We start from the raw sequence: 27,105 nt of genomic DNA, 5'->3' as shown, positions 1-27,105 counted from the left end.
AGAACTGCTGTGGGCATGGTGATCATTTCTTCAAGCTATTTGAGTGTAACCTAAAAGCTCTGTGGTTGATTTGTTAAGGTCACAGATGTAATCACATGAAACCATTGGTAATTAAATTTGGCAAAGTTGTCCAATTTAAATCACATGGTCCATATCCTGTAGGTGGGGACAGCACGCTATATGGCCCCTGAGGTTCTGGAGTCCAGGGTGAATCTTGAGGACTTGGAGTCCTTCAAACAGATTGATATCTACTCCATGGCCCTGGTGCTGTGGGAAATGGTCTCTAGGTGTGACGTCATAGGAGGCAAGTCTAATTCTCGATGGATATTTTCTTGAAGTGAAAAGCATACTATAATACTTGTTTTCTTTTCAACAGAGGTCAAGAGTTACGAACCCCCATTTGGCTCTAAGGTGTGCGAGCAACCTTGTGTAGACAGCATGAGAGACCTGGTGTTAAGAGACAGAGGACGACCAGATATTCCAGCGAGCTGGACGACACATCCAGTGGGTACACAATTACAACTGGATGTTGATGAAACTGATAACAACATATACATCAAATATATAGTGAATAAATATACATATAATGCAATATTATTCATAAAATGCAATATTAAAATATATGTATGATAGATTCACACATTTAAAATACTAAAATATATGTTTAATACATTTTTTTTAATGTGCACATCTATATATATAAATTTTATGTGTTTACATTAAAGGTGCCCAAGAATGCTTTTTCACAAGATGTAATACAAGTCTAAGGTGTCCCCTGAATGTATCTGTGAAGTTTCAGCTCAAAATACCCCATAGATTTTTTTTTATTAATTTTTTTAACTGCCTATTTTGGGGCATCATTAACTATGCACTGATTTTTTTCAGCGCGCCGCCCCTTTAATTCGCGTGCTCCCTGCCACACGAGCTCTCGATTATATTACAGCACATTTACAAAGTTCACACAGCTAATATAACCCTCAAATGGATCTTTACAAGATGTTCGTCATGCATGCTATATGCATGCTTTGAATTATGTGAGTAAAGTATTTATTTTGATGTTTATATTTGATTCTCTATGAGTTTGAGGCTATATGCTCCGTGGCTAACGGCTAATGCTACACTGTTGGAGAGATTTATAAAGAATGAAGTTGTGTTTATGAATTATACAGACTGCAAGTGTTTAAAAATGAAAATAGCGACGGCTCTTGTCTCCGTGAATTCAGTAAGAAACGATGGTAACTTTAACCTCATTTAACGGTACATTAGCAACATGCTAACGAAACATTTAGATAGACAATTTACAAATATCACTAAAAATATCATGTTATCATGGATCATGTCAGTTATTATTGCTCCATCTGCCATTTTCGCTGTTGTTCTTGCTTACCTAGTCTGTTGATTCACCTGTGTAGATCCAGACGTTACTGGCTGCCCTTGTCTAACGCCTTTCATAATGTTGGGAACATGGGCTGGCATATGCAAATACTGGGGCGTACACCCCGTATATATATATATATATATATATATAGAAGGTGTTACTGACATTTCTCTTCATAATCGCACATTTCTGCATGGTGTTTTAGGGCATGCAGCTCGTGTGTGCGACTATAACAGAGTGCTGGGATCAAGACCCGGAGGCTCGTCTGACGGCACACTGCGTGGTGGAGCGCTTTAACACTCTGGCACAGGAAGAGCTGGAGAACTCCATCTGCTCCCACACACCCATATTGCCATCGACAGAAGACCAAATCCCATCCCTCCCCTCCCTTCCTCCTTGCACGGACCACAGCACTGGCATCAGTCCGCATGTTACAGCTGACACGCAGCTCTCAGTTTCCTCCAGGCAAACGAGTCAAATGTGACCTGCCTGGAAAAATCAAGACTTGTTCTTGTAATGCATATTGATTCATTATGTGGAGCTGGTCTCCTTTTTTCTTTAAACGCTAATCTAAATCGACGGACAAAAGAGGGTTTCCGTTCTAAAATATCCTTATTTTCTTGTATAATGTTGTAAAGGATGTAGCCGAGATGAAACTTTCTAAAGGCTGCTTTGTGCCTTAAAGCAACTAAAAAGAAAACAAACAAACAAAAAAAAAGCTATTGCAGGTGGAGCAGTTGAGGGTACGTGGCAGAGAGCTGAAAAGTGCGACATTCTTACTAAAATGTTTTCCCAAAAATGTTTACCACACATCATTTTCTGATTTCAAATTTTCCATTGCCCTTTCTGAGTCACTCACTTATGAAAACCACGTGATTTTCCCATAAACTCGGTTTTGGGGGACTTCAATTTGATTAACCGCAGACCTGCAGCTGAAATTACGACTCAAAAAGACGATACACCAGCAATATAACTTCTGTTTTTAGACATAAAAAGCCCATTTTTTTTATTTTATTGCTCACATAGGGTTATATTCTTTTCAACCAATTTTAGAATAGCTACCAAATGTGATTTGAATCTGATGTTCCTTTTGCTCTGAATGAGGTTTTTTTTTTGCACTGACCCTTTTTTAACCACTGACCTGATTATTTTAATTAAATAACTACATGAAGGCTTTTTATCTGGGATTATCAATGTCCTACTTCAGAAGTTAAGGAACATCCTGTTCATTCTAGACTTTGATGATAATCAATTAGCTTATCCTAATTAAAAGAACAAAGGAACTTTTAAAAGATTCATCAGACTTGCTTCTGATGGTAAACAGGATTCAATAAGCTAACGATTTATGTTACATCAATGAGCTCGGGTCTCAGACGAAGAGAAAAGCATGACACTGACTTGTCTGGTTTCTAAACAGCCTGCATTTACACTCCAGCTAAACTTTTTTTAAGCAATCTGAGGTTCACCCAAAATTCTACAGAGCTACTTTGAGGGACAGGGAAAATTCATACCAGATTGCACACTGGAAAAAGAACTAATGGAGATAAATACTTTCTGTGCGAATGTCAACATGAACATATGGCAACCTGTTATGCTTTTTCCATTACTGAAGATGAAGCAAACAAAGATGTGTTGAGTCATTTTGCCCATTCCTAGTGTGAACTGGCTTCACAGCTGTACAGTAATCACTACATAAAATGTATATGTATCACGTGTCCACGGACTTTTAAACCAGCATTTTTGGGGTTACACTTTTTACACTACAATTCAAAAGTCTGGGGTCAGTGATGTATATTGATGTTTTTGATGTAAAATAACCTCTTATGCTCTCTAAGGCTGCATTTATTTGATCAAAAATACAGTAAAAAGAGGTAATATTGTGAAATATCTTTAGTGTCACATGATCCTTGAGAAATCACCTTAATATGCTGATTGGGTGAGCATATTGAATATTGGTGAAAATGGTTGTCGTGCTTATTTTTGTGGAAATTGGGACACATTTTTTTAGAAACAGAAAGAATCAATATTTGAAATAAATATATTTTTGTAACAATGTAAAAAGTCTTTAATGTAATTTGATAAATTTAATGCATCTTTGCTGAATAAAAGTCTTTCTCTTTCTCTCTCTCTCTCTCTCTCTCTCTCTCGCTCTTTCAAAAAAAACTTTGACCCCAAACCTTTGAATGGTAGTGTACAGCAATACAGTATAAAAGGGAAACTGTATATTTTAGGTGCAGTACATTTTTCAACAGTTGTAATCACTGTTTTGTATGGAAACCTTTTTCTGCCTCTAAAAACAACAAAACTGGTAATTGTGAGAAAGTTTAAAATATGAAATAGTCTCATTGTGAGATATTAATTCACACTGTGACATAAGTCAAAATTGGATATAAAGTCGCAATCACAAGAAATAAAGTTGCAATTAAGAGAAATAAGGTTGCATTGACAAGTATAAAAGATATTAAGTTGCAATTTTAAGATATAAAGCTACATTATGTAAAATAGTCACAATTGTAAGAAATGTCACAATTACCTTTATTATTTTTTACTCTAAGGCAGAAAAGGGCTTCCCCAGATTTGCCTTCCCTGGATTATTTTAAATGGTCCTGCAATGTGAAAAAATATCAATGTTTATGAAGAACAAAATATTCCAATAATTAAAGGGTTAGTTCACCCAAAAATGAAAATTCTGTCATTAATTACTCACCCTCATGTCGTTCCAAACCCATTAAACATTTGTTCATCTTCAGAAAACAAATTAAGATATTTTTGATGAAATCTTAGAGCTTTCTGTCCTTCCATTGACAGCCTATGCAACTACCAGAAAGGTAGTAAAGACATCATTAAAGTACTCCATGTGACTCCAGTGGTTTCACATGGAGTGAATGAAGTGACGCAAGTGTTTTGTATGCGCAAAAAAAACCCAAACATAATTTATCACTTTATTTACAATATCTACAATGGGCGTTCAGGCAACAACGCCTGTTCTCGCATCAACACAACACACATGCGTCATGGTGCTCTCGTAAACACATGTTGGAGATTAATATTTTGTGGAGATTATATATTTTGTTGGAGAGTAATTTTCATTTTTGGGTGAACTGAACCTTTAAAATTAGGTCATATACCTGCATAAATAACTATAAAAGAAAATCTGTTTAGCACGTCACACATTTCAACTACCCATGGATCTTCCTTTATATGCGAGTTACTGTGAGATATTTGCATCTCCTCTTGATACCACACGACACAGTCATCAAATCAAATGAAAAAAGTTCATTAATAGCTGAAATCATCCAATATATTAACCATTTTATTTTTTCAATCATATTTTCTGAGGCTACAGGGAGTGTATTTAAAACATCAGTGCAGTTGATGGCTCAGCAGAATGACTTGAGTGGAGAGCACAGCTGATGTACGAAAAACTTTGTGGGAATTCTGTGTTTTGCTGACAGGAAATTGACAGAAGATATATATACAAAGGCTGTGGCTTCAGTCTTACTCTGTTTTAATGAGAAAGCTGACGGCTGTGAGGTGGAACAGGAGGAAGACTAACACAAATAAGGCACCACAAGTTTCTCAGCGCAACCAATGCCAGGGCTGAAGCAGAGATTATATGAGAGACGTAACACTTCAGCCAGCACCGTCACTGCAACTGTCCTCAGCTGGCAGATCAAACGATGAAGCGTTTAAACACAAAATTTTGAACAACTTTGAAACCTCAAATTTCACATGGTTAAAACAAACAAACGAAAAAAATCTTACTATCATGATCAGCTAACTAAAACCTGAACCTTCTGCAAGGAACACATGCTATAAACACATCTGATTGCACTTAAAGGAAGAGTTTGCTCAAAAATGAAAATTCTGGCTTCATTTACTCACCCTCATGTCATTCCAAAGCTTGTATTATTTTTTGATTTTTCCATGAAATATAAAAGGAGTTGTCAGGAAGAATGTCCAAGCTTCTCTTTTCCATACAGGCAAAGTTAGTTTTGACCTATACTGTACCTCTCAGATCCAAAAAAACACCATACAAGTGCTCTATAAAACTTATATACAACTATAGTTCAGTGATCTTAGCAGGTCTTTCACTCTGACCAGCAGAAAAGTGCCAAAAAAACCCCCCTCTAAAACCAGGCTGGTGTTTAGGCTGGTTTTAAGTTTGTTTTTGTTTTTTTCAGCAGGGCCAACCAAAGTCTAAGCTGTTGAAGTTAACAGGGCAAATGATATTCAATGATACCAGTTAGCTTAAATTTCAGTCAGTTCCTCACACAAATCATCATATGACTTTAGAAGACTTGCAATATAGTGCTATCTACTTAGGTAAGAATATGAGGGGGAGCAATGTTGTTCCAAACCTGTATGACTTTTCTTCTGCGGAACACAAGTAGATAAATCGAAGAATGTTGTCGTTCATTGTATTGATTTAAAAAAAAAAACATATTTGTGTTCCACAAAAGAAAGAAAGTCTTACACATTTTAAATGACATGAGGGTGAGTAAATGAGGACATAACATAAATTTTGGGGTGAACTATCCCTTTAAAATCTCTGAAGCCAACATAACTGTTCACTGAACATCCAGCAGAATCAGAAGAGCAGGCCTCGACCCGAACACTTTGATCTGGCTCACATTTTGTGTATAGCGCCTGCAAGCTTCATTTACCAGAGCTAGAATGAGAAAAAGACAGCATAATACGAAAGCCAAGCCAACGATTCCTCTCTCATCAAGACTCCAGCTGCGAAAAAGCAATAACAACATCTTCGCCAGTTATCGACACAGCTGTCCTTTTGAACTCAACTATGAGCTTGAATGAGCTTACTAATCCTGCACTTCATTTGATATATAAATCATGATAATTCCTATACGATTTTAAAAGATTCAGAAAAATTTGACTGTACCGTGGTCAAATACAGTATACCACAGTATGGTCAGATTAAGAAGTTCACCTCAAACACAATCCCACGTTAAGAACCATCACACTGTACTCGGCCCTCCTTACATACGACACTTGTTAAGGCAACATCAACAAAGAATATCTGTGTGCAGATTTGGAGAAATCATTCACTGTGTAGTTCTACAAAAACCTTACCATCGAGGGATGCAAAATATAAACATCAGAGTGCAAACCTGCAAGTCCACAAAGCGTTACAAACACTCAAATTGAAGTTATGTTTCAGGAATCATACAAAGGAGAGTGTATGTCTTCATCTGTGAGAGAAGGAACACTGGACCAGAGGTTTACTACAGCAGGAGGCTGTACAGTGCCTGAACTCAGCTCGTAAAAGGTCAGAGGTCATGGATTTTGTGGAGGGGGAACTGGGGAAGAGCTATGGGTTGCCGTTTTCCACAGTGGTTGGTAATACACCCAGCCTTCACCCTGGAAAGAGAGGAAAAAAAAGAATTGAAGAACATAATAATTAAGATTATGCAAATATGGCGATTTTCCGCTGCATGGTATGGTTTGATACGGCTCAGTACAGGTCACGTTTTGGCACTTTTCCACTGCATGGGACGGCTCGGTACGGAACGGTACGGTTCGCTTAAATAGTACCACCTCGGTTGAGGTTCCAAGCATGCCGTATCAATACTAAATGTGACGAGTAAACACTGCAGATCACTGATTGGTCAGAGAGAATCGTCACCACCAGCGTCATTGGATTTGAAACACGAAACACCAAACCTGCTAGATTTGCTTTAACGACTTGCTTTAAACGACTGTCGCATGCAACTTGAAAAAAGAAATGGCTGTATCGTGGTCAGTAGATGAGTTGCAGAGTCGTTAGTAGCCGAGGAGCGGATCCACGGCAGTAAAGGCGGCGCAACTATATCAGTCTATAATCCCACCCACTTTGAAGCGGTACTAAACTGCAGTGGAAAAGCAAGCCGAGCCATGCAAAACCGAGCCGTGTTGTTCCACGCAGTGGAAAAGAGCCAATAGAGGGCTGCAGCAATGACGTATTTTTGTATGCCAAACCGGAAGTTGGCATCACTGTGGCTCCCTCGACAAAAACGCAATAGGATTTTTCTATTGGCATTTGGATTATTGCAGAAAATAAGCTCTGTGACCAACAAAAGTGTATGATTCTTACGAGTGTTGTTCATCAAGTTAATCTTCACAAATAACAAAGCTACTTTGAAGCCTAAATACAATTAGTAGGAGTAAAAACCTAAGGGTAGGCTACAAACCCACCACTAAGATTCCAACAACTCCTTATCTTTATTTAAAATCTACCAGATGGAAAACTTGAGACAGAAGAGTTGAGTATAAAAGCATGAGTATAAACACAAGGAGACTGTAAAAGCAGACTAGTGAAGAGATGAGTTCTTTTTTTTTATTGGAGAAATAGAGTACAGATAAGCTTAACAGAAATCAAATCAGAGGAGATGAGTTATCTTGTTCAGCGTGATGATGATTAATGACATTTATAATTGAAGCACAATTATTAATAATGGTTCTTATTATCATCAATGTTGAAAACAGTTTTGTTGCTTAATATTTTTGTGGAAACCATTGTACATTTTAGGATTCTATGATTAATATAAAGTTAAAAAAACAGCATGAACTATTTTATGTAGAAATGATTATACGATTTTAAAAAATAAGATGCAGATGTGTTCTTACTTTGCGCTCAAAGTATTTGGTCCTCCATGCTGTCTGCGTCTCTACACGATGCCTCTCTTCTTTCCTCTGCCTTTCCTCCAGGAAACGCTTGTGTTCCGTGGCTTTATCCATATCCCTTTCCTTCAGAGACTCTGTCACGTGTTGCCACAATCTCCTACAGGAGAAGAGGCACTGGTTAATGATGGAGCCCTTGCACCACATTAAACCTTTTTCAGTCACAAGACATTATAAAATTAGGATTTTCACTAACAGGAATAGTTGGCTCATACAATGGCACTGTTACAAGATGTAAAATAAGTCTCTGATGTCCCCAGAGTGTGTATGTGAAGTTTTAGCTCAAAATACCCCACAGATAATTTTTTATAGCATGTTAAATTTGTCACTTTTTGAGGGTGAGCAAAAACGCTCCATTTTTGTGTGTCCCTTTAAATGCAAATGAGCTGCTGCTCCCAAGAAGAGGGTGGAGTTTCAAGAGCTTGTGTTAGCAGCTCCGATTTTCTCACACAGACTCACTGAAACTGTTCAGCCTTTTATGTTCAAACTGGAGTCGGACAATGATGGAGAGACTCAAGAAGAAGTGACAACATGTAGAATGCAACTGGAGGTTTCTGAATGGTTAGCTGATGAATTTACGTAGCTGATGTGGAGTTAACTATCTTAAAGTCATTGATTAGCATATTCTCTCATGATAATCTATAAATCGCTCATGTGAGAACTGTTGTAAAATGCCTACAGAGCCAGAGAATATATGCTGCATGAAGATAGAACAGGTTTAGTTTAGTTTAATTACGGTTATAACTTAAGTTGTCATCTTGCTTTTATGACATGCTATTGCATTTGTGTTATGTACTGTATTTTAATAACACACCTTTGTTGCATGTACTCGGGGGGGCAGGGTTTATGTAAATTTTACGGTTAGTGATGTCACCAACCCGGGAAGAAGCTTGTTGTAGTCCCTACCAGCCTTTTGTTGTAGTCCTTAAAAAGCGATTTCTTTAAAAGAAAATATTTCCCTTTGCTTTGAACTTTGAGCGTTGTAACTTTGCAGATGTAGTTTATGCTCAAACAGCAAGATTACACAGTAATTAAAGTTAAAAAAGTGAAATCATAATCAACCACCCCTTTAACTATCATTCCAAACCCATCTAACTTTCTTTCTCAGCCCTTAATAATATCATTTTTGAAACAATTCCTCTAAATTACTTATTTTCATAATTAATCTTGTAGTTTAGTGTGCTGTTAAGTTTGCTCAGTTAAAAAAAAAATGACATCATATTGACATTAACACTGTTGAGTGGCTTGAATACAATAATAAACTTTTAGCATAAATCAATTAACTGGTGTTACCTGGACTCGTAGGGTCCTTGCAGCTCATTGGGCCGTACTCTTTTCCTGGTGACGGGGAGCTTGGTAACGTCTACGACACGGGTCTCCCCGCTGGTGTAGGTAAACTCCAGCGCACCGTTCCACTCGCCCTGCACGCGGCACACCACAGAGTTGGAGGGGTTGTGTTTGACCTCCGCGTTCACTCTGAGGAACAAAGCACAGGCTTCTGTTACAGTCCACTGGCTCGGCTTTCTGATTAAAGCACTTGTACCACAGAACCTAATTTCCTCAATAGTCCAAAAAGACCATTTACTGATACTAGGGCAGGAGTCTAGCCAATCTTTTTGTGAAAATATTTTTCCATTTATTTTTTACAAGGTCCATGATCATTTCTGTCTGATCTTTGCTAGATTGTTTTGTGTGAACCTGTCACAATGTGATAGAACAGTGCACACTATATTGAACTGTTAGCAAAATATTATTTTCCTGCATATTCAATCAATGCCACTGCTTAAAATTAATTTTACATGAGGTACAGAGATTATTACATAAATTTGAATCATGAAATCATGAAAGATACATTTTGTTTTGACATGTATACAATAAAAATTGATTTACAAACACATATGTACAGTATATTATATATATATATATATATATATATATATATATATATATATATATATATATATATATATATATATATACAGGGAGTGCAGAATTATTAGGCAAGTTGATTTTCTGATCATATTTTTTTCCCAAGCACATTTTACCAATTCCAATCCACATCAATCTTAATAACTACTATTAATATTGTTTTTAATCATTTATAAGTGATATATAATTGTTCATTTTACCAATTCCAATCCACATCAATCTTAATAACTACTATTAATATTGTTTTTAATCATTTATAAGTGATATATAATTGTTCATGAAGGCTGGAAATGAAAAATGCCTTATATTCAGGTGTGCAGAATTATTAGGCAAGTTTTCTTTTACAGGCAAAATGAGCCAAAAAAGAGATTTAACTCAGACTGAAAAGTCAAAAATTATTAAATACTCATGAGAAGGACGCAATACTAATGCAATACTAGAAATTGCAAAGTTAAAGCATGACCAAGGGACAGCAAAATGCTCATTGGGTCAGCGGGGTCAGACAAAAACAGCTGGAAAAGAAAAGACACGTTAACAGCAAAATAATTAAGAATTAAGGTGAAGAATTAAGTGTGAAACCATCAGGAACCCTTTAGTCTCCAGCGCCACCATTTTCCAGAACTGCAACCTACCTGGAGTCTCCAGAAGTGCAAGGTCTCAGGATCTCAGAGACTTAGGTTAGCTAAAGAATCCTAAAAAATGACCCGCTTTTAATAAGAATCACAAGCTGAAGTGTTATAAAATACATGAAGACTGGGTTTTTATAGGCCTTATAAACAGACAGCTTGAGAGTGACTCCTGAAGGACCAGCACCACATCCTCTTGTACCACTGTTTGAAGAATTTATCTTCCAGAATCTGGCAGTAAGTTTTGGAAGATCATTTTTAGTCCATCTCTGCAAGACAGACATTTCAGGATAAGAGATGGACTAAAAGTGAACTCAAACACCTTACTGCCAGATTCTGGATAAATTCTTCAAACAGTGGTACAAGAGGATGTGGTGCTGGTCCATCAGGAGTCACTCTCAAGCTGTCTGTCTATAAGCCCTATTAAAACCCAGTCTTCATGTATTTTATAACACTTCAGCTTGTGATTCTTATCAAGTGCAGGTCATTTTTTAGGATTCTTTAGCTAACCTAAGTCTCTGAGATCCTAACACCTTGCACTTCTGGAGACTCCAGGTAGGTTGCAGCTCTGGAAAATGGTGGCGCTGGAGACTAAAGGGTTCCTGATGGTTTCACACTTAATTCTTCACCTTAATTCTTAATTATTTTGCAGTTAACATGTGTCTTTTCTTTTCCACCTGTTGTTGTCTGACCCCGCTGACCCAATGAGCATTTTGCTGTCCCTTGGTCATGCTTTAACTTTGCAATTTCTAGTATTGCATTAGTATTGCGTCCTTCTCATGAGTATTTAATAATTTTTGACTTTTCAGTCTGAGTTAAATCTCTTTTTTGGCTCATTTTGCCTGTAAAAGAAAACTTGCCTAATAATTCTGCACACCTGAATATAAGGCATTTTTCATTTCCAGCCTTCATGAACAATTATATATCACTTATAAATGATTAAAAACAATATTAATAGTAGTTATTAAGATTGATGTGGATTGGAATTGGTAAAATGTGCTTGGGAAAAAAATATGATCAGAAAATCAACTTGCCTAATAATTCTGCACTCCCTGTATATATGTGTCAAAAACAAAACGTATCTTTCATGATTAAAAGTTATGTAAGGAAATCTCTAACTCATGTAAAATTAACTAAATTAATCATGTATAAGCAGTGGCATTAACTGAATACAAATAGGAAAATAATATTTCACTAACAGGATCCCACAGCAAACTCACAACCTGTCAATGGACCCGTTTACACCTGGTCACTTCATGCGTTTCTCTGATTGGATAGCTATCAGACTGTGAAAAGACCAGGTGTATATGCCCTCTGAAACGCTTTCGAGACGGATTTAAATCTGATCACTCAAACCACTTCAGGAGGTGGTTTGAGATGCATTCCAAACTAAATCCAGTTGAAACCACATACGTAAATTTTAGGCTACTCCTCCCAAAATGCTGTAGGCTATATGACATGTTATAGCCAGATATGATGGCGCTACTGCAACATGCATCGCTGCAGATGAGTAGCCGAGTATCAAGCCAACGTGCAAACTGCCACAAATAAAACTGAAAGTAAGTCGCAGACGCTCCAAACACAAACATCTTTATTAAAAGTAGTGAGACTAAATGATCTTACCAGTGCTGATGGCGCTCTCTCTGCTATTGCGGTCTTTGATCTTGAAAATAGCTGATGATAAATAAAATGCTGCTCATATCTGTTGCTTTACTTGACGTGAACTCCGTTAAATTTGCATATAGCGCGGGAATTGAAGATTTTTTTTTTATTATTATTTTTTTTGCGGAGACACATTTATGTGGCCAAGTGTAAATGGAAGCGTTTTAACAAATCAGATTGCTGTCCAATCAGTAAAACACATGCCCTACAGGCCCTATAAACACAGAAAAGTGCTGCATCTCATTTCATATGGCGTTTACATTGAAGTCTTAATGGCACAGCACCAAAAACAGCCAGTTTAATACTGGGGATCAAAGATATGTCAAAGAAAATGATCACAGGTGGATAAAGTGTGCCCTACATTTTTCTTTTTGAATATAGTGTTTTGGGTAACACTTTACAAAGAGGTTTCATTTGTTAACATTAGTTAATGAGAACTAACATTTAACAATACTTCTACGGCATTAATGAATCTTAGTTAATGTTAATCTCAACATTTACTAATACATTTTTAAGATCAAATGTTGTATCTGTTAACGTTAGTTAATGCACTGTGAACTAAAATGAAGATGAATATTTTAACTAACATTAACAAAGAGAAATACATGCTGTAAGAATATAATGCTAATTGTTAGTTCATGTTAGTTAAAGGGTTAACGTTAGTTCACCCAAAAATGAACATTCTGTCATTTGTTACTTACCCTCATGCCGATCCACACCCGTAAGACCTTCGTTAATCTTCAGAACACAAATTAAGATATTTTAGTTGAAATCCGATGGATTCGTGAGGCCTCCATATTACCTATTAGCAATGGACACTTCCTCTCTCAAGATCCATAAAGGTACTAAAAACATATTTAAATCGGTTCATGTGAGTACAGTGGTTCAATATTAATATTATAAAGCGACAAGAATATTTTTGGAGCGCCAAAAAAACTAAATAACGACTAATATAGTGATGGCTGATTTCAAAACAATAGGAAGCATCGGAGCGCAGATGAATCAGTGTGTCGAATCTGCTGTTCAGAGCGCCAAAGTCACGTGATTTCAGCCGTTGGCAGTTTGACACGCGATCCGAATCATGATTCGACACACTGATTCATTTATGCTCCAATGCTTCCTGAAGCAGTGTTTTGAAGTCGGCCATCACCAAATAAGTCGTTATTTTGTTTTTTTGGCGCTCCAAAAATATTCTCGTCGCTTTATAATATTAATATTGAGCCACTGAACTCACATGAACCGATTTAAATATGTTTTTAGTACATCAATGGATCTTGAGAGAGGAAGTGTCCATTGCTCCCTATGGAGGCCTCACGGAGCTATCGGATTTCAACTAAAATATCTTAATTTGTGTTCCGAAGATTAACGAAGGTCTTACGGGTGTGAAACGGCATGAGGGTGAGTAATAAATGACGGAATTTTCATTTTTGGGTGAACTAACCCTTTAATTAACTAATGTTAACAAATGAGACCTTATTGTAAAGTGTTACACAGTGTTTTGCTCAGAAATTTGTCTGGACAATATACAATCTGGATATTTACACAACCGTTTATGCTCACCAAGGCTACATTTATTTGATAAAAAAAATACAGTTAAAAAAAACAGTAATATTGTAAAACATTGTTACAATTTAAGATAACTTTTTTAATATATTTTTTAAAAATGATTTATTCCTCTGATGACAAAGCTGAATTTTCATCTCATCCTTCAGAAACTCTAATATAAAACAGTTGTGTTGCTTTATATTTTTGTGGAAACTTCTATACTTTTTTTCTGGATTCTTTGATGAATAGAAAAGAACAGCATTTATTTGAAATTTTGAAATAGAAATCTTTTGTGACATTATAAATGTCTTTACCGTCACTTTTGATCAATGTAATGTATCCTTGCTGAATAAAAGCATCACATTTCTTAAAAAAAAAAAAAAAAAAAAAAAAAAAAAAAGATTACTTACTGATTATTTTGAAAGGTAGTGTAAACTAATTAACAGTTCATCAGGGCTGCTGTATAAATTTACATTGAAAACCCTATACTGAGATGGAAAATGGAGTTACGTAATGTGATCCAGTGTGATCCTGACCTGTGCAGCTTGCCCCCATAGAAAGGCTTTGTCTGGAAGGTGATGACTGCAGAGTAGCCCGTCTTGGTGCAGTTGACATTGACCTTTCCTCCCAGTTCCACCCAGGGCACAGTGAGGATAGAGCGGGCGTAAGCAGATGGCAGACTAAAGGTGTATTCTTCACCATGCTCTAATAGGTGTAGATTACCTGCGAGCACAGGAAGTTAACATTCCTAATAAATCAACAATGGATCCATGGAAACGTTCATAGTAAACTAAGTGTGAGGCAGGCGAAACACACCTTCTCCGATCATAGAGACGCCAATGGACATGCCCATGAACTTGCTTTTGGTCCACACGTGCGTGTTGACACACATCTGCCTCTCTTGGCATTCTGCATAGAAGCCCGAGACAGGGGGATGATGGGAAACCTGCTCAGCCACAAAGCGGACATTGTAGCAGTCTGACGTGCACGAGGTCCCCTCTTTCAGGACACCTGTCGGAGGTGTTGTCGCTTTGGGTACGCTCCAAGAGCAGTGGAAGGTCTCTCCGATGATGGGGTTGTAGGGCTTCTTGGCAATGGCACCTTTGCGACCTTCATGGAAGGAAGTGAGGTAATACTCCACAAATCGGACCATGCGGTCCATCGGGCTGGAGCCATCTGTGATGGCCACGAAAAGGTCCGGATGGGACATGAAGTCTGCATACATTTCCAAGAGGGAGCGCTTCTCCAGTATAAAAGTAGGCAGGACCACCTATACGCCCATGTGAAACACTGTTATTTCACAATGAATTAAGTGCATAACAGAATTAATTTAAAATGGTACGATTGAAACCCTTATCTGAAGCCATTAATGAGATGGAGCTGATATACCCTGGTGAGGTCCATGCCCAGTTTCAGCTGAGAGAGGAGGTGCAGAATGACGCTGCGCTCCTCTTCGACAGCACCAAGATCCTCCTCCTCGACCGGAGAGGAATCGTCCACCTCCTGCGTGGCATCAATCTCCTCCTGCTCCTGAAACACACGCACCAAACTCTATGATTACATCTACTCAACCAATAAAATAATGCAAGGCCAGAACTAGTTTTAAGAGCCCCCTCTACAGGGTTTTTTAATGGCTTCTATAACTTTGCCAGTGTTGGAAATCATTATTTTAAGTATTTTAAGTATTCCATGAACCTTTACTCTATGATATTCTGTTGCCAAGATATGGCTTGAGTCCATCCTTCAATGTAAGTTGATGACTCTGATTTATCTCCCATTTTACCATGAAATTCATAAATATGACCATTAAAATAAGTAAGAGCACAACATGCTACCCAATTTGAGGCATCATTTGTGGGACAAGTTACATTTCGCTTGTTTAAATCCCAAACCCTAAGTATAAGGAACAGTAATAGGTTCTGCTTGCCTCAGCAAATACCACTAATGACACCTGCCAAAAACTGAAATCTATCTGCTATGCTGTTTAAAACAGTGGATGGTAGGGTACAGTTAAGTGAAGCAAAAAAATATGCAAGAAAATTCAGAAAAAAAAACATACAGCATAGTAAACATTTAACACCGCAGACAAGTTTACTTAGGTTAATAGGGAGCCCTGTCTACAGTTCGATAATCGGGGAGGCTCGGGTGTTTGTTTACATCAAGGTAACTGAAGCAAAGGATTACTCTTGACACTCACAGTTTGAGAGCCTTCTCCAAAACAATGTCAGTTGTTAGTAATTATCATCAGCATCTGCTATGAATACAATTGTACACTATTGTGTTGCTGTGTTAACATACAAAGGCCTCAAAATATATCTGGAAATTTTAGATACTTGTGTGAATGTCAAAATGTATGAACATTCTAATGTATATAAATATACATTAATGCATTATATAACAAAATATCAAACCAAGTGTAATTTTTATTATAAGCAAAAATAGCACACTTTTAGAGTGTAAATATAAAATAAATATACTGTTAAAAATGAAGACAAAGCATTCATGGTTATGAAACATTAGTGGAAAATATCCATAGATAAAGCTGGAGCATGTAATTCTCACAATGTTAAAACACTACCATTCAAAAGTTTTTGAAAGAAGTCTCTTATGCTCACCAAGGCTGCATTTATTTGATCAAAAATACAGTAAAAAATGTAATTCTGTGAAATATTATTACAGTTTTAAAAATAATATTTTTATATTTTATATATAAAAATATATTTTAAAATGTAATTTATCCCTGTGATGGCAAAGCTGAATTTTCAGCATCATTACTCCAGTCTTCAGTGTCACATGATCCTTCAGAAATCATTCTAATATGCTGATTTTATGTTTAAGAAACATTTATAATTAATGTTGAAAAAAGTTTTGTTGCTTAATATTTTTGTGGAAGCTTTTACATTCTTCCCAAAGTTTTTACTGTCACTTTTGTAGTTTGATTTCTTCAGAAAGTGTAAACGGTGTGTCACTTCAGTGCTACCAAAACACTGCTGCTTGCTTAAGCATCCCGACCAGCCCGAAATAACAACACTGGTTCAACCAATGGAGGTTAAGGCAGAAATATTTGTGGTCTAACCAATGGCAAACAAGCTTTAAGTTGTTAAACTATACTAGCGATTACACTGCTACTGTAGGACACCTGTTGTTCGAAACGTAATTTAACCACAAAAAATAAACCAGAAATGTCTTGTGAGTTCTGAGAAAAGCATAATTTGTTTGCGGATGCCACATGGTTTGATATTTTGTTATCTAACACAATGATATTCATACATAAGTGCAACTTAAGTGATAAACGCCTTTTTGTAAATACAGAATATTTGACCAGACAATCCAAAACAGCCATTCTGAAATGTGTGTAATTAAAACAGATCCTCAGAAATCAATTTTCCATACTTCCACACTTTTTAAACAATTAATTTCCACAACTATTTAAGTCAAGTGTGATTAATCAATAAGTATTTTCAAAGATTATTCTAAATCAGATTTGTTTGCTAATGAATCATTCAGACCCATTTGTCAAATTATTGACTGATAACAGCAAGAATGACAGAGCATAACAGTTAGCAAGAAAGTTTAGATAAAGCAAATCTTACCCCAGCAATATCACAGGAGTCCATTTCTAAAGGTTCTAGAACGGTTCCCACTGTTTTACCGTCATCTTTGGTGATGCTAGGGAGCGTCCCTCCATTCTTCAGGATGTCGGGGAGTTTTGGCTCCAGCCACTCAAGTGCAGAGCCTACAGGGCACACAAAACCTGGCTCAGGGGTGCTCATATCACCGGCCCACCAGCACAATGCCCACAAGCCAACAGCAGCCTCTTAACACCACAGGAATTCTGGGTGTTTAGCGCTCTGACAACTGACACAGAGCTCTCTTTGGAAACCTGAGAACAGGGTCTCACCGTCTGCACGAGGCCCTGCCCATTGTTGATGTGTTTGCCTTTTGGCGTGGAGACTAATCTGGTGGTTTTTGCATTGTTCCAGTCATTAGGAAGTTCAGAAAGTTCACAAGGTACCTCACTACTTCAAAAACAGTGGAAAAGCAGGTGATCCTGGAACTGTGGAATAATTACATATTGTTTCTCTCGAGTCAGAGAGTAATAAAATATGTATGCTTCATGACTGGGTTGCATTAAAGTCAAGCACACAAGTTGAAGTCTTCAGTTTTGCAAAATAAATGTCCGTCCAAGGGCTTTTGGGTCCACAAACAAGCAAATCTGACAGGAGACATATTCATCCAAGAACTGACAACCGTATGGTAACACAATTTGGCAAGTCTGTCAACCGCCGCGCTTGAGTGACGCCAGCAGAGCTCTGGTTACCTGCAGAAGTCTATCAGTGGTGGATACAGTTCCTCATTAATTATAAAACAATATTCCACTCCCCGAGCAGGGCTCTAGGTCATAAATTCTACAGGCACAAACATGACCTGAGATTATTGGATTTGTGACCACAAACACTTGTGGTTTTTCCTTTACTATGAAATGGAAAATTAACTACCTTTTTTGCTTTTCAGCTATTGGTTATTTTGGTACACACCGTTACTGTGATGTGAGCAGAAAGACGTGTGGCATTGTGTATTTTGATCTTATCGCATTGACCTGGATTACACATAAGGATCAGTGAGTCGCAGTGAATATGTGATTTAAGGTATTCAATAACTGTCTGATAGCGGATTTGGAGAAGGAGAGCATTTGTGGTTCTCTAAAAGTCTCTACATTATTCATCTTTGGATTGCATTTCGATCAGCCAATATATGAGTGCTACACAAAATCTACACTGGGAAAGTATTCAACAAAAAGGGGGTCTGTACTCGCTCCTTTTAACATAAATCATGACACGCCAAAAAGATGAATTTGAAAACATGACTAGTGATAGACTGTTATATCAGCCAGGGCTGCATTTCCCAAAAGCATCATAAGCCTGGCTTAGATTGCACAAATTATTGGTGCCAATGATCTCTATGATCTACTTAGGCTTATAATACTTTTGGGCAACGCAGCCCGGGATAATTAATCAATGAATATTTGGCTATTTTATTGTCTAATATCTGTGCCCGATTGGCCGATAAACAAAAGTGGGCAGAGGCAAAATCTACCAACAGTATTTACAAAACTTGCACTGCATATTTTCTGTACAATTTTTATTTGTTATTATTAAATTTTACTATATCGCATTATATTGTAAAGTTATTTCAATAATCATGCTATTGGGAGTTTTGAATTAGGGAAAAAAGTTCCCTATGCAGATTTCACTGGTGTTCAAGTTGGTCACGCAAATTTGACGCATTGACCAACAGAAAACTACCTGGTTTGAAAGTGACTTCTGTGTAAGCAGTGCTTCATGCATCGCTACACTATTGACACCATCTGTTTTTGCAAGAAAAATGTAAAGAGATTTCTTCGAAGATGTTTACATATACAGTATCTCACAGAAGTGAGTACACCGCTCACATTTTTGTAAAAATATTATTATATCTTTTCATGTGACAACACTGAAGAAATGACACTTTGCTACAATGTAAAGTAGTGAGTGTACAGCTTGTATAACAGTGTAAATTTGCTGTCCCCTCAAAAAAACTCGACACACAGCCATTAATGTGTAAACCGCTAGCCACAAAAGTGAGTACACCCCTAAGTGAAAATGTCCAAATTGGGCCCAATTAGCCATTTTCTCTCCCCGGTGTCATGTGACTCGTTAGTGTTACAAGGTCTCAGGTGTGAATGTGGAGCTGTTGTTTTAAATTTGCTGTTATCGCTCTCACTCTCTCATACTGGTCACTGGAAGTTCAACATGGCACCTCATGGCAAAGAACTCTCTGAAGACCTGAAAAAAAGATTTGTTGCTCTACATAAAGATGGCATAGGCTATAAGAAGATTGCCAAGACCCTGAAACTGAGCTGCAGCACGGTGGCCAAAACCATACAGCGGTTTAACAGGACAGGTTCCACTCAGAACAGGCCTCGCCATGGTCGACCAAAGAAGTTAAGTGCACGTGCTCAGCATCATATCTAGAGGTTGTGTTTGGGAAATAGACGTATGAGTGCTGCCAGCATTGCTGCAGATGTTAAAGGGGTGGTGGGGTCAGCCTGTTAGTGCTCAGACCATACGCCGCACACTGCATCAAACTGGTCTGCATGGCTGTTGTCCCAGAAGGAATCCTCTTCTAAAGATGATGCACAAGAAAGCCGCAAACAGTTTGCTGAAGACAAGCAGACTAAGGACATGGATTACTGGAACCATGTCCTGTGGTCTGATGAGACCAAGATAAACTTATTTGGTTCAGATGGTGTCAAGCGTGTGTGGTGGCAACCAGGTGAGGAGTACAAAGACAAGTGTGTCTTGCCTACAGTCAAGCATGGTGGTGGGAGTGTCATGGTCTGGGGCTGTATGAGTGCTGCCAGCACTGGGGAGCTACAGTTCATTGAGGGAACCATGAATGAGCAGAACATGATCCCCTTCCCTTCGGAGACTGGGCCGCAGGGCGATTTTCCAACATGATAACGACCCCAAACACACCTCCAAGACGACCACTGCCTTGCTAAAGAAGCTGAGGGTAAAAGTGATTGACTGGCCAAGCATGTCTCCAGACCTAAACCCTATTGAGCATCTGTGGGGCATCCTCAAATGGAAGGTGGAGGAGCGCAAGGTCTCTAACATCCACCAGCTCCGTGATGTCGTCATGGAGGAGTGGAAGAGGACTCCAGTGGCAACCTGTGAAGCTCTGGTGAACTTCATGCCCAAGAGGGTTAAAGCAGTGCTGGAAAATAATGGTAACCACACAAAATATTGACACTTTGGGCCATATTTGGATATTTTCACTTAGGGGTGTACTCACTTTTGTGGCCAGCGGTTTAGACATTAATGGCTGTGTGTTGAGTTATTTTGAGGGGACAGTAAATTTACACTGTTATACAAGCTGTACACTCACTCCTTTGCATTGTAGCAAAGTGTCATTTCTTCAGTGATGTCACATGAAAAGATATAATAAAATATTTACAAAAATGTGAGGGGTGTACTCACTTCGGTGAGATACTGTAAGTGTTACTGGTACAGCAAAAAAAGAAAAAGAAAAGCCCATTTAATCTTAAGGGTCAGAAATAGGATGGAAAATGGTAATTTAAAGCTAAATTATGATTTTTTACGAAACACTTGCTAACTTAACAAAACTAGAATTTTTTTTAATAAAAATAAAAGTAGGATATGCTGCCAATTTTGATATAATCTTGTCAAAAAAATCAGAGAGGAATACAAGAGACTCTTGCTGTATGACACATGTGAGCAGCACCAGTCAAGAAAAATTCCTGTGTGGGAAGCTGAGCTTATAAATAACCCTCTTACTGGAAGAGAAGTGCTTTCACTTAACATCTAAGCACTGCAGTAGCACAAAGTATATAGTAAAGTCAGGTCTAAGATTAGAAGAGCCTGACAGAGGCAAAAAGCCTGACAGAGCAAGATGTCAAGCATTATGAATCCATTATGAATTTTTTATAATAACTATTATCATTTTTCCCCTGCTGTCCATTCAATCATGGCTTAGTTTTGTCATTACCATTACATATGTGAAGTGGAAGTGTAAACATATGGAAGTATGATGTGTAAACTGTTACTAAAGCTGGGCATTGACAAATTTTTATGATTTGATTCGATTTTGATTCACAAGCTTTCGATTCGATTCAATATCAATTAATTGAAGAAAAAAAAAATCTCTCTCAACTAATGCTGCAAACTACAAAGGGAACCCCAGATGATACATTACTATAATATTAAAGGTTAAAATTAACTGATTTGTAGTTGCTTACATTTAAATTGGCCATAACGAAGTTTTCATAATAATAACGTTATTATAATAAACTTTTAATGACGTAATTATGTTATTACGTGTATTTTTAACATAAACATTTAAATTATGGCTTTCAAAAAAACATGACGTATTTATTCAAAAACACATTAAATATTCAAGGACAGGGTAAGGAAAAATACAATATGCAATATGCTATTATGTAACAAAATGCTCCTCTATAGAGTTAATTTTTCAAGCTGACTAACGAGTTTTGAATGACTTTTCTGAGGTAAATGTAACATTACAGGACATTGTTTACATTGCTTTATTGATGTCTTTCCCTGGTAGAAATACTCACCAAATGATTACATGAGACATGATATGGATTTCAGTAAGTTGTACTGTATCATTTAACATAGCTTCAGTTGTTCATTTATGTTTATTTTGTTCTGTAACTAGTAGCAACGCGGAAGACAGGATCAATTCATGTGCGCTCCATGCTGCCACTTCACTTGAACTAAGGCGCTAGAGCGATCTGTCACGCCACATTATAGAGCGCCAAAATGGCATTAATTTAATTTTATTTATATTATTCTTAGGATTTAAGAATTGATATTGGTTCTTTGAAATGAGAATCGAATAAAATCGAGAAATCAATATTTTTAAGCCAGCCCTAGCTGTTACATTTAACACAAGGATTGACACACAGATGAAAAATAAAATAAAAAAATCTCACCAGCGAGAGGAATTTTCTGCCGAGCCACTTGTTGGAGCTGCAGGATATGCAAGCAGTCACTGAGACAGGTCATAGTGGCCAAAGAGGTGGCTTTCAGCAGCAGCAGGTCTTGATCCAAGGGAGAGGGACCTTGGGAGGAGGGTAGACCCTCAATACTCTGGATCAGGTCTCTGTGCTGGCCCTGCGCCTGGCTCATCATCTGGAGCAGAACAAAAACAATTGGTTAATGAACATCCTAAACCTCAAAAAGTTCAGATCAGATGTTTTTAAAGTTACTAATTGACTGTGCAAATGGGGATCTAAAAACATCACTCATTCTCACCTCTCTGGCCTCCAGCAAGTGATCAGGCAGCAGCGATTTCCTGCTGGAGTAAAGAGAGGAGCCGCGCTGCAGCTGGGACAGGCCCAACAGGGCGTTTGAGTTCTGGTTGATCCTGTGTTGAGATCCTGGAGAGCTGCCACTGCCCTGAGATGCCATGGAGAGACTGCGAGATTGAAGTGGTGGGTTTGTCTGTGGGATTATGGATAAGTGCTAAAAGGATTAGTTTACACAAAAATTACAATTTTATCATCATTTACCTCATTTTGATCCAAATCTGTGTTTTTATTACTTCCATGGAACACTAAAGGAGAAATTTTACAAAATGCTAGAAATCTGGTGATTCATGATTATCTTTCCCTCAGCTGCATCTAATTCACAGTCACATATAGTCAAATATGCAGCGCAAAATTCATATCATTCCAGTTTGTCAATATATACTGTATAGCAAATCTCAGCTGTGTGATTGTTATAGATCTGCTATATAGTATTGCTTTACATGAGTTTACTGTATGTACATTATGCAGATAAAGTTATATATATATTTTAGAATCTACCTTTATCCGCTTAATGTAACAGTAAACATGTAAAGCTATATATATATATATATATATATATATATATATATATATATATATATATATATATATATATATATATATATATATATATATATATTATTGCCTAGCTCTTTATAAAAAGTTGTATATGGAAGCAATAAGGTATGAGAGGCTGTGCTGTATCGTGAATAAGTCACGGTTGAAGGGCGTTGTTATGCACAACATGAAGCGAAGTGCCTGCAACCCCTTCAGCTGTGACTTATTCACGATACAGCACTAGCCTCGAGTACCTTATTGCTTTTATAAAATGGTTACCACACAATACAAATATTACAGCCAAAAATATGTAATCAATGCCACTTTCATGAAGAAAACTTTCACTAAAAGCCTTCCTTCCACCGGAAAAAATAGTCCATGTACGTGAACAGCAACAGAAGTTACATTTTCATGCCATTAGATGGCAGCAAAGACTGTCTTTATGATTGTGTCAGTCAGTAGCAAAAACTTTTACATTGAAAAGACTGAACTGTTGTGAACACGGAACAAGACGCAACTGTTTTGACTAGCGCTGTCAGTCACGGGAAAACCCCTTAACTGTTAAAAGGACAAGATAATACATTGAACACAACAGGACTGACCTGAAGGAAAATGCTAGATCTGAATGCAGGTAATAAACTCGCTCACTTAATCTCTTTCTCACAACACTCGTCTACATAATACAGTAAGCTTCAATGAACAATATCAACTGAGAACAAACAGTTTATGTTGCTAAGAGTGGTTGCTAAGGGTGTTGTGTAGTGATACTATATTCACATATATTCACATCATACCAGACTTGATGTCAGTGATGGTTGGTTTTTGGTTCTTGGAAGACAGTTAGGAGAATCCAGTTAGGATTGATTTCATCATGGGGAATAATTGATGACTGAATCTTAGATTTTTGCAGCATTGTAATTGAACAGATTGTCTGTCTGTTCCTGTAACTTAGGAAGTCACTGAGCTGTGGTTGTTTTAACAGTATAACAGGTGTCTGGTTGTAAGTCTCACCTTGCCCATCGCCTCCGTGTGGTGCTGCGCACAGATCTGCAGTCGGCTGACCCAGTGCTGACGCTCCTTTGCATCTGAGGCTAAAGTTACACAAACAGTTTTTAAAAAGATTTTTAACATAAAATATTTTATTGGGATCATATTATTTCAGATCAGACCAGTGATACACAGGATCATTTTTACAAAAAGCTTGTGGTATAATTAAAAGAGCATCATCTATGTTTGTTTAGTTTATACTAAACCACACACTTAAAAAGGAAGTGAAACATCTGAGATTTAAAAAAAAAGAAGAAGAAAAAGAGAAAGAGTGAAAAGAGATCACTTGACAACCTCTGAGTTTGTATTGCTCTCCGCTGATGGCATTGACAGTGAAGGTGTGTGAATCTTCATCGCTGGGGGAAATCACTGCACCGGCTAACGGCAGCGAGCCCCGGGGCTTCTGATTCCTGGACTGCTCATTAACAAAGTATTCCAGCAGCCCTGCCTCATTGTTGAGCACAAAATATCTACAGTGAGTGAAACATACCAGCTTTAGAGACAAGTCAGAAGGTTGCGCCCTTGTTGATTAAACAGAAGAGGCTCTGAGCACAAAAGCAGGCCCACATGGAATATTAATATTATTAATATCTATAATCAGTTTTCATTCAAATATATTTTCCATTTTCATCTTAATTTTACTTATTGTATTGTGTGTTTTTGTCTATATACTGTCTATATATGTTTTTATACTAAATGTTTTATTAATATTCACTTCAGTTTTAGTTGTAATTATTTTAGTATATCTAGTTAACCTAAATGAAAATGAGAAATGTTGCCTTGACAATAGACTAAAATAATTATTTAATGATAACTGAGTTTACATTTATTTTAAGTAACACTTTTTTAATGGTTTTAGATTTATCTAACTATAATAACCCTGCATGAAATATGCACTCTCAGATCTCAACAAATTTCCACTGAATTGGCACACTTATATTAGTAATAAAGTCTTCTTGTTCATCATCGATTGTCTGTTTGTTTATTATATAGTTTGGCTATTCCATTTTACCTGCAGAATTCCAAAAAGATTTCCCGCTAAATCTGCACAGATTCCATTTGGGCTTGTTCATAAAAGACGGATACATCAGACTCACCGATACTGCCATCCAGTCACAAGATTGGTGTACTTCATCAAATACCCATCCACCTTTTCCATCAGATCACTTCAGTTAATAAAAAGAAAATTAATTAAACTCAATGTTGTAAAAGCACTAGTGGTGTGCCAGACATTCAAACTATTACCAAAAGATCATATCACAAAATATCAACCATAAAGCTGTATAGTGCATAGACCATTCACAGGATGCTCGAAGAGTAATATCCACATAACTATTCCAGATGATGGTCTATCGTCTATTATGTATATATAATGAAAGTGACAGGAGACTGAGGCTGTAATTCTGCCTACCATCTCCTTTTGTGGTGCTTGGAAGAAAGTAAGTCATATGGATGGAACGACATGGGTAAATGATAACAGAAATATATCTGTCCAGCTTACTCCGGAAATGGACTTTTACACATCTCCTCCTCACACAAAAGGTATTGCTTTTGCTATTTCATTTCGAGCAATTTTTCTTATGTAAACACCGTTTGTTTCAAAAGAAGAATATTTATGTGAAGTACCTGTACTGCCATGATTTGGAGCCCGTCCTGCAGGAACTCTGTGAGCTGCCGTGATGCTCCAGGACGGCTTCAGACTGCATGATTGAATCTTTCCTATGATTTACAACACAGCTAACCGCTCAAACAATGACCAACCAATTTCATATAGCGAAGCTCAAGTCAAAATTATTTGTTATGGCCGCTTTTTTAACCATCGCACTGGTTTAATGCTCTGAATTACAGAACCACTGGCATGTTTATGTCTCGTGCAGCCATGACAGAGCGTGAAGTCATTCGCGACCCGCATCATGTGACAGGAGGTGGTGTAAAAGAAAAATAATTAAACCGCACAAACGGAATTGTTTGGGTATAATTAAGCTATGCATAGTATATCGATCATATTAATATAGTTTACTACAATGACATTTTATAATTTTAGTGATTTTTACTTTAGAAACAAAATTCAATTTTCAAATTAAAAGTCCTAGGTGGAGACCAGCCGGAAGCACGCCTGCTCAGTTCTCATTCTGATTGGCCAGATGTGATGATACCACCTTCGTGACGTTCAAAGTCAATTTATGGTGAACTATATAGATTTTTATATAATATATATTGAATTTGAAAGTAAAAATATCCCATGTAGTTTATAAATTCTAAAAACATATGCCTAAAAAATCATAAGTTTTTCAATTATTTAATTTATCCCCTCCATTGCCTAAAATATTTTTTTATCATATTATAAAATATTATGATAAATATTTCTAAAATAGATCTAAAATATTTTTATCATATTATATTGCTAAATAAATATTTTTTTAACTCTTAGACATATAACAACTAATGTTTTACTACCTTTAAATATTTACTTCAAAGGTTAAGTAAAAAATAAAAAAATAAAAACATTTTTGTTAGAATTCATTTTATTGGGAAAATAAACAACTGTTAACAATGTAAATTATGTATCAACAGGAGGTGTCTGATTGTTGAACGTATCTTTTAGTTGTGTACCATTAAAAGAAACCACTAAATGTACCATATACAATACAAAAGATGATTTTGTGGTAGATTTTTAGCTCTGCATAAACTTGTCTTTGGTCTTACATCAGTCTCATGGCTTGACATTTTCAGTTCATCTTCATTCTGGCTATATTTTTTCCCCCAAAAAACTTTCTTGTTGGAAAATCCTATTTTTTAAACAA

General features: G+C 37.0%; 2 protein-coding genes across 2 annotated transcripts in view; one reads left to right on the top strand and one right to left on the bottom strand.

Moving 5' to 3' along the window:
* Nucleotides 1-4,059, top strand: part of tgfbr2l (transforming growth factor beta receptor-like) — a 15,362-nt gene extending 11,303 nt beyond the window's left edge. Inside the window, exons 5-7 of the mRNA XM_048194276.1 lie at nucleotides 163-304; nucleotides 377-504; nucleotides 1,584-4,059. Of these exons, the coding sequence (XP_048050233.1) occupies nucleotides 163-304; nucleotides 377-504; nucleotides 1,584-1,862 (549 nt within the window). The 3' untranslated portion in view covers nucleotides 1,863-4,059. The remainder of the gene's footprint in view (nucleotides 1-162; nucleotides 305-376; nucleotides 505-1,583) is intronic.
* Nucleotides 4,060-4,673: 614 nt separating this feature from the next.
* osbpl11 (oxysterol binding protein-like 11) lies at nucleotides 4,674-26,231 on the bottom strand. The gene is made up of 13 exons (XM_048194274.1): nucleotides 25,928-26,231; nucleotides 25,399-25,467; nucleotides 24,596-24,771; nucleotides 24,266-24,345; nucleotides 22,662-22,850; nucleotides 22,340-22,538; nucleotides 17,415-17,557; nucleotides 15,211-15,351; nucleotides 14,638-15,091; nucleotides 14,358-14,544; nucleotides 9,353-9,535; nucleotides 8,006-8,159; nucleotides 4,674-6,760 (listed from the first exon to the last, which is right to left on the bottom strand). Exons 1-13 carry the CDS (start codon nucleotides 26,005-26,007, stop codon nucleotides 6,677-6,679), a joined length of 2,139 nt encoding a protein of 712 aa, XP_048050231.1. The 5' UTR covers nucleotides 26,008-26,231; the 3' UTR covers nucleotides 4,674-6,676.
* Nucleotides 26,232-27,105: the final 874 nt, after the last annotated feature.

Source organism: Megalobrama amblycephala, linkage group LG6 (assembly GCF_018812025.1).
Source record: "Megalobrama amblycephala isolate DHTTF-2021 linkage group LG6, ASM1881202v1, whole genome shotgun sequence".
In the NCBI taxonomy this organism is placed as follows: domain Eukaryota; kingdom Metazoa; phylum Chordata; class Actinopteri; order Cypriniformes; family Xenocyprididae; genus Megalobrama; species Megalobrama amblycephala.
The sequence above is the reverse complement of the archived record's forward strand: the minus strand, read 5'-3'. Positions and strand labels throughout refer to the sequence as shown.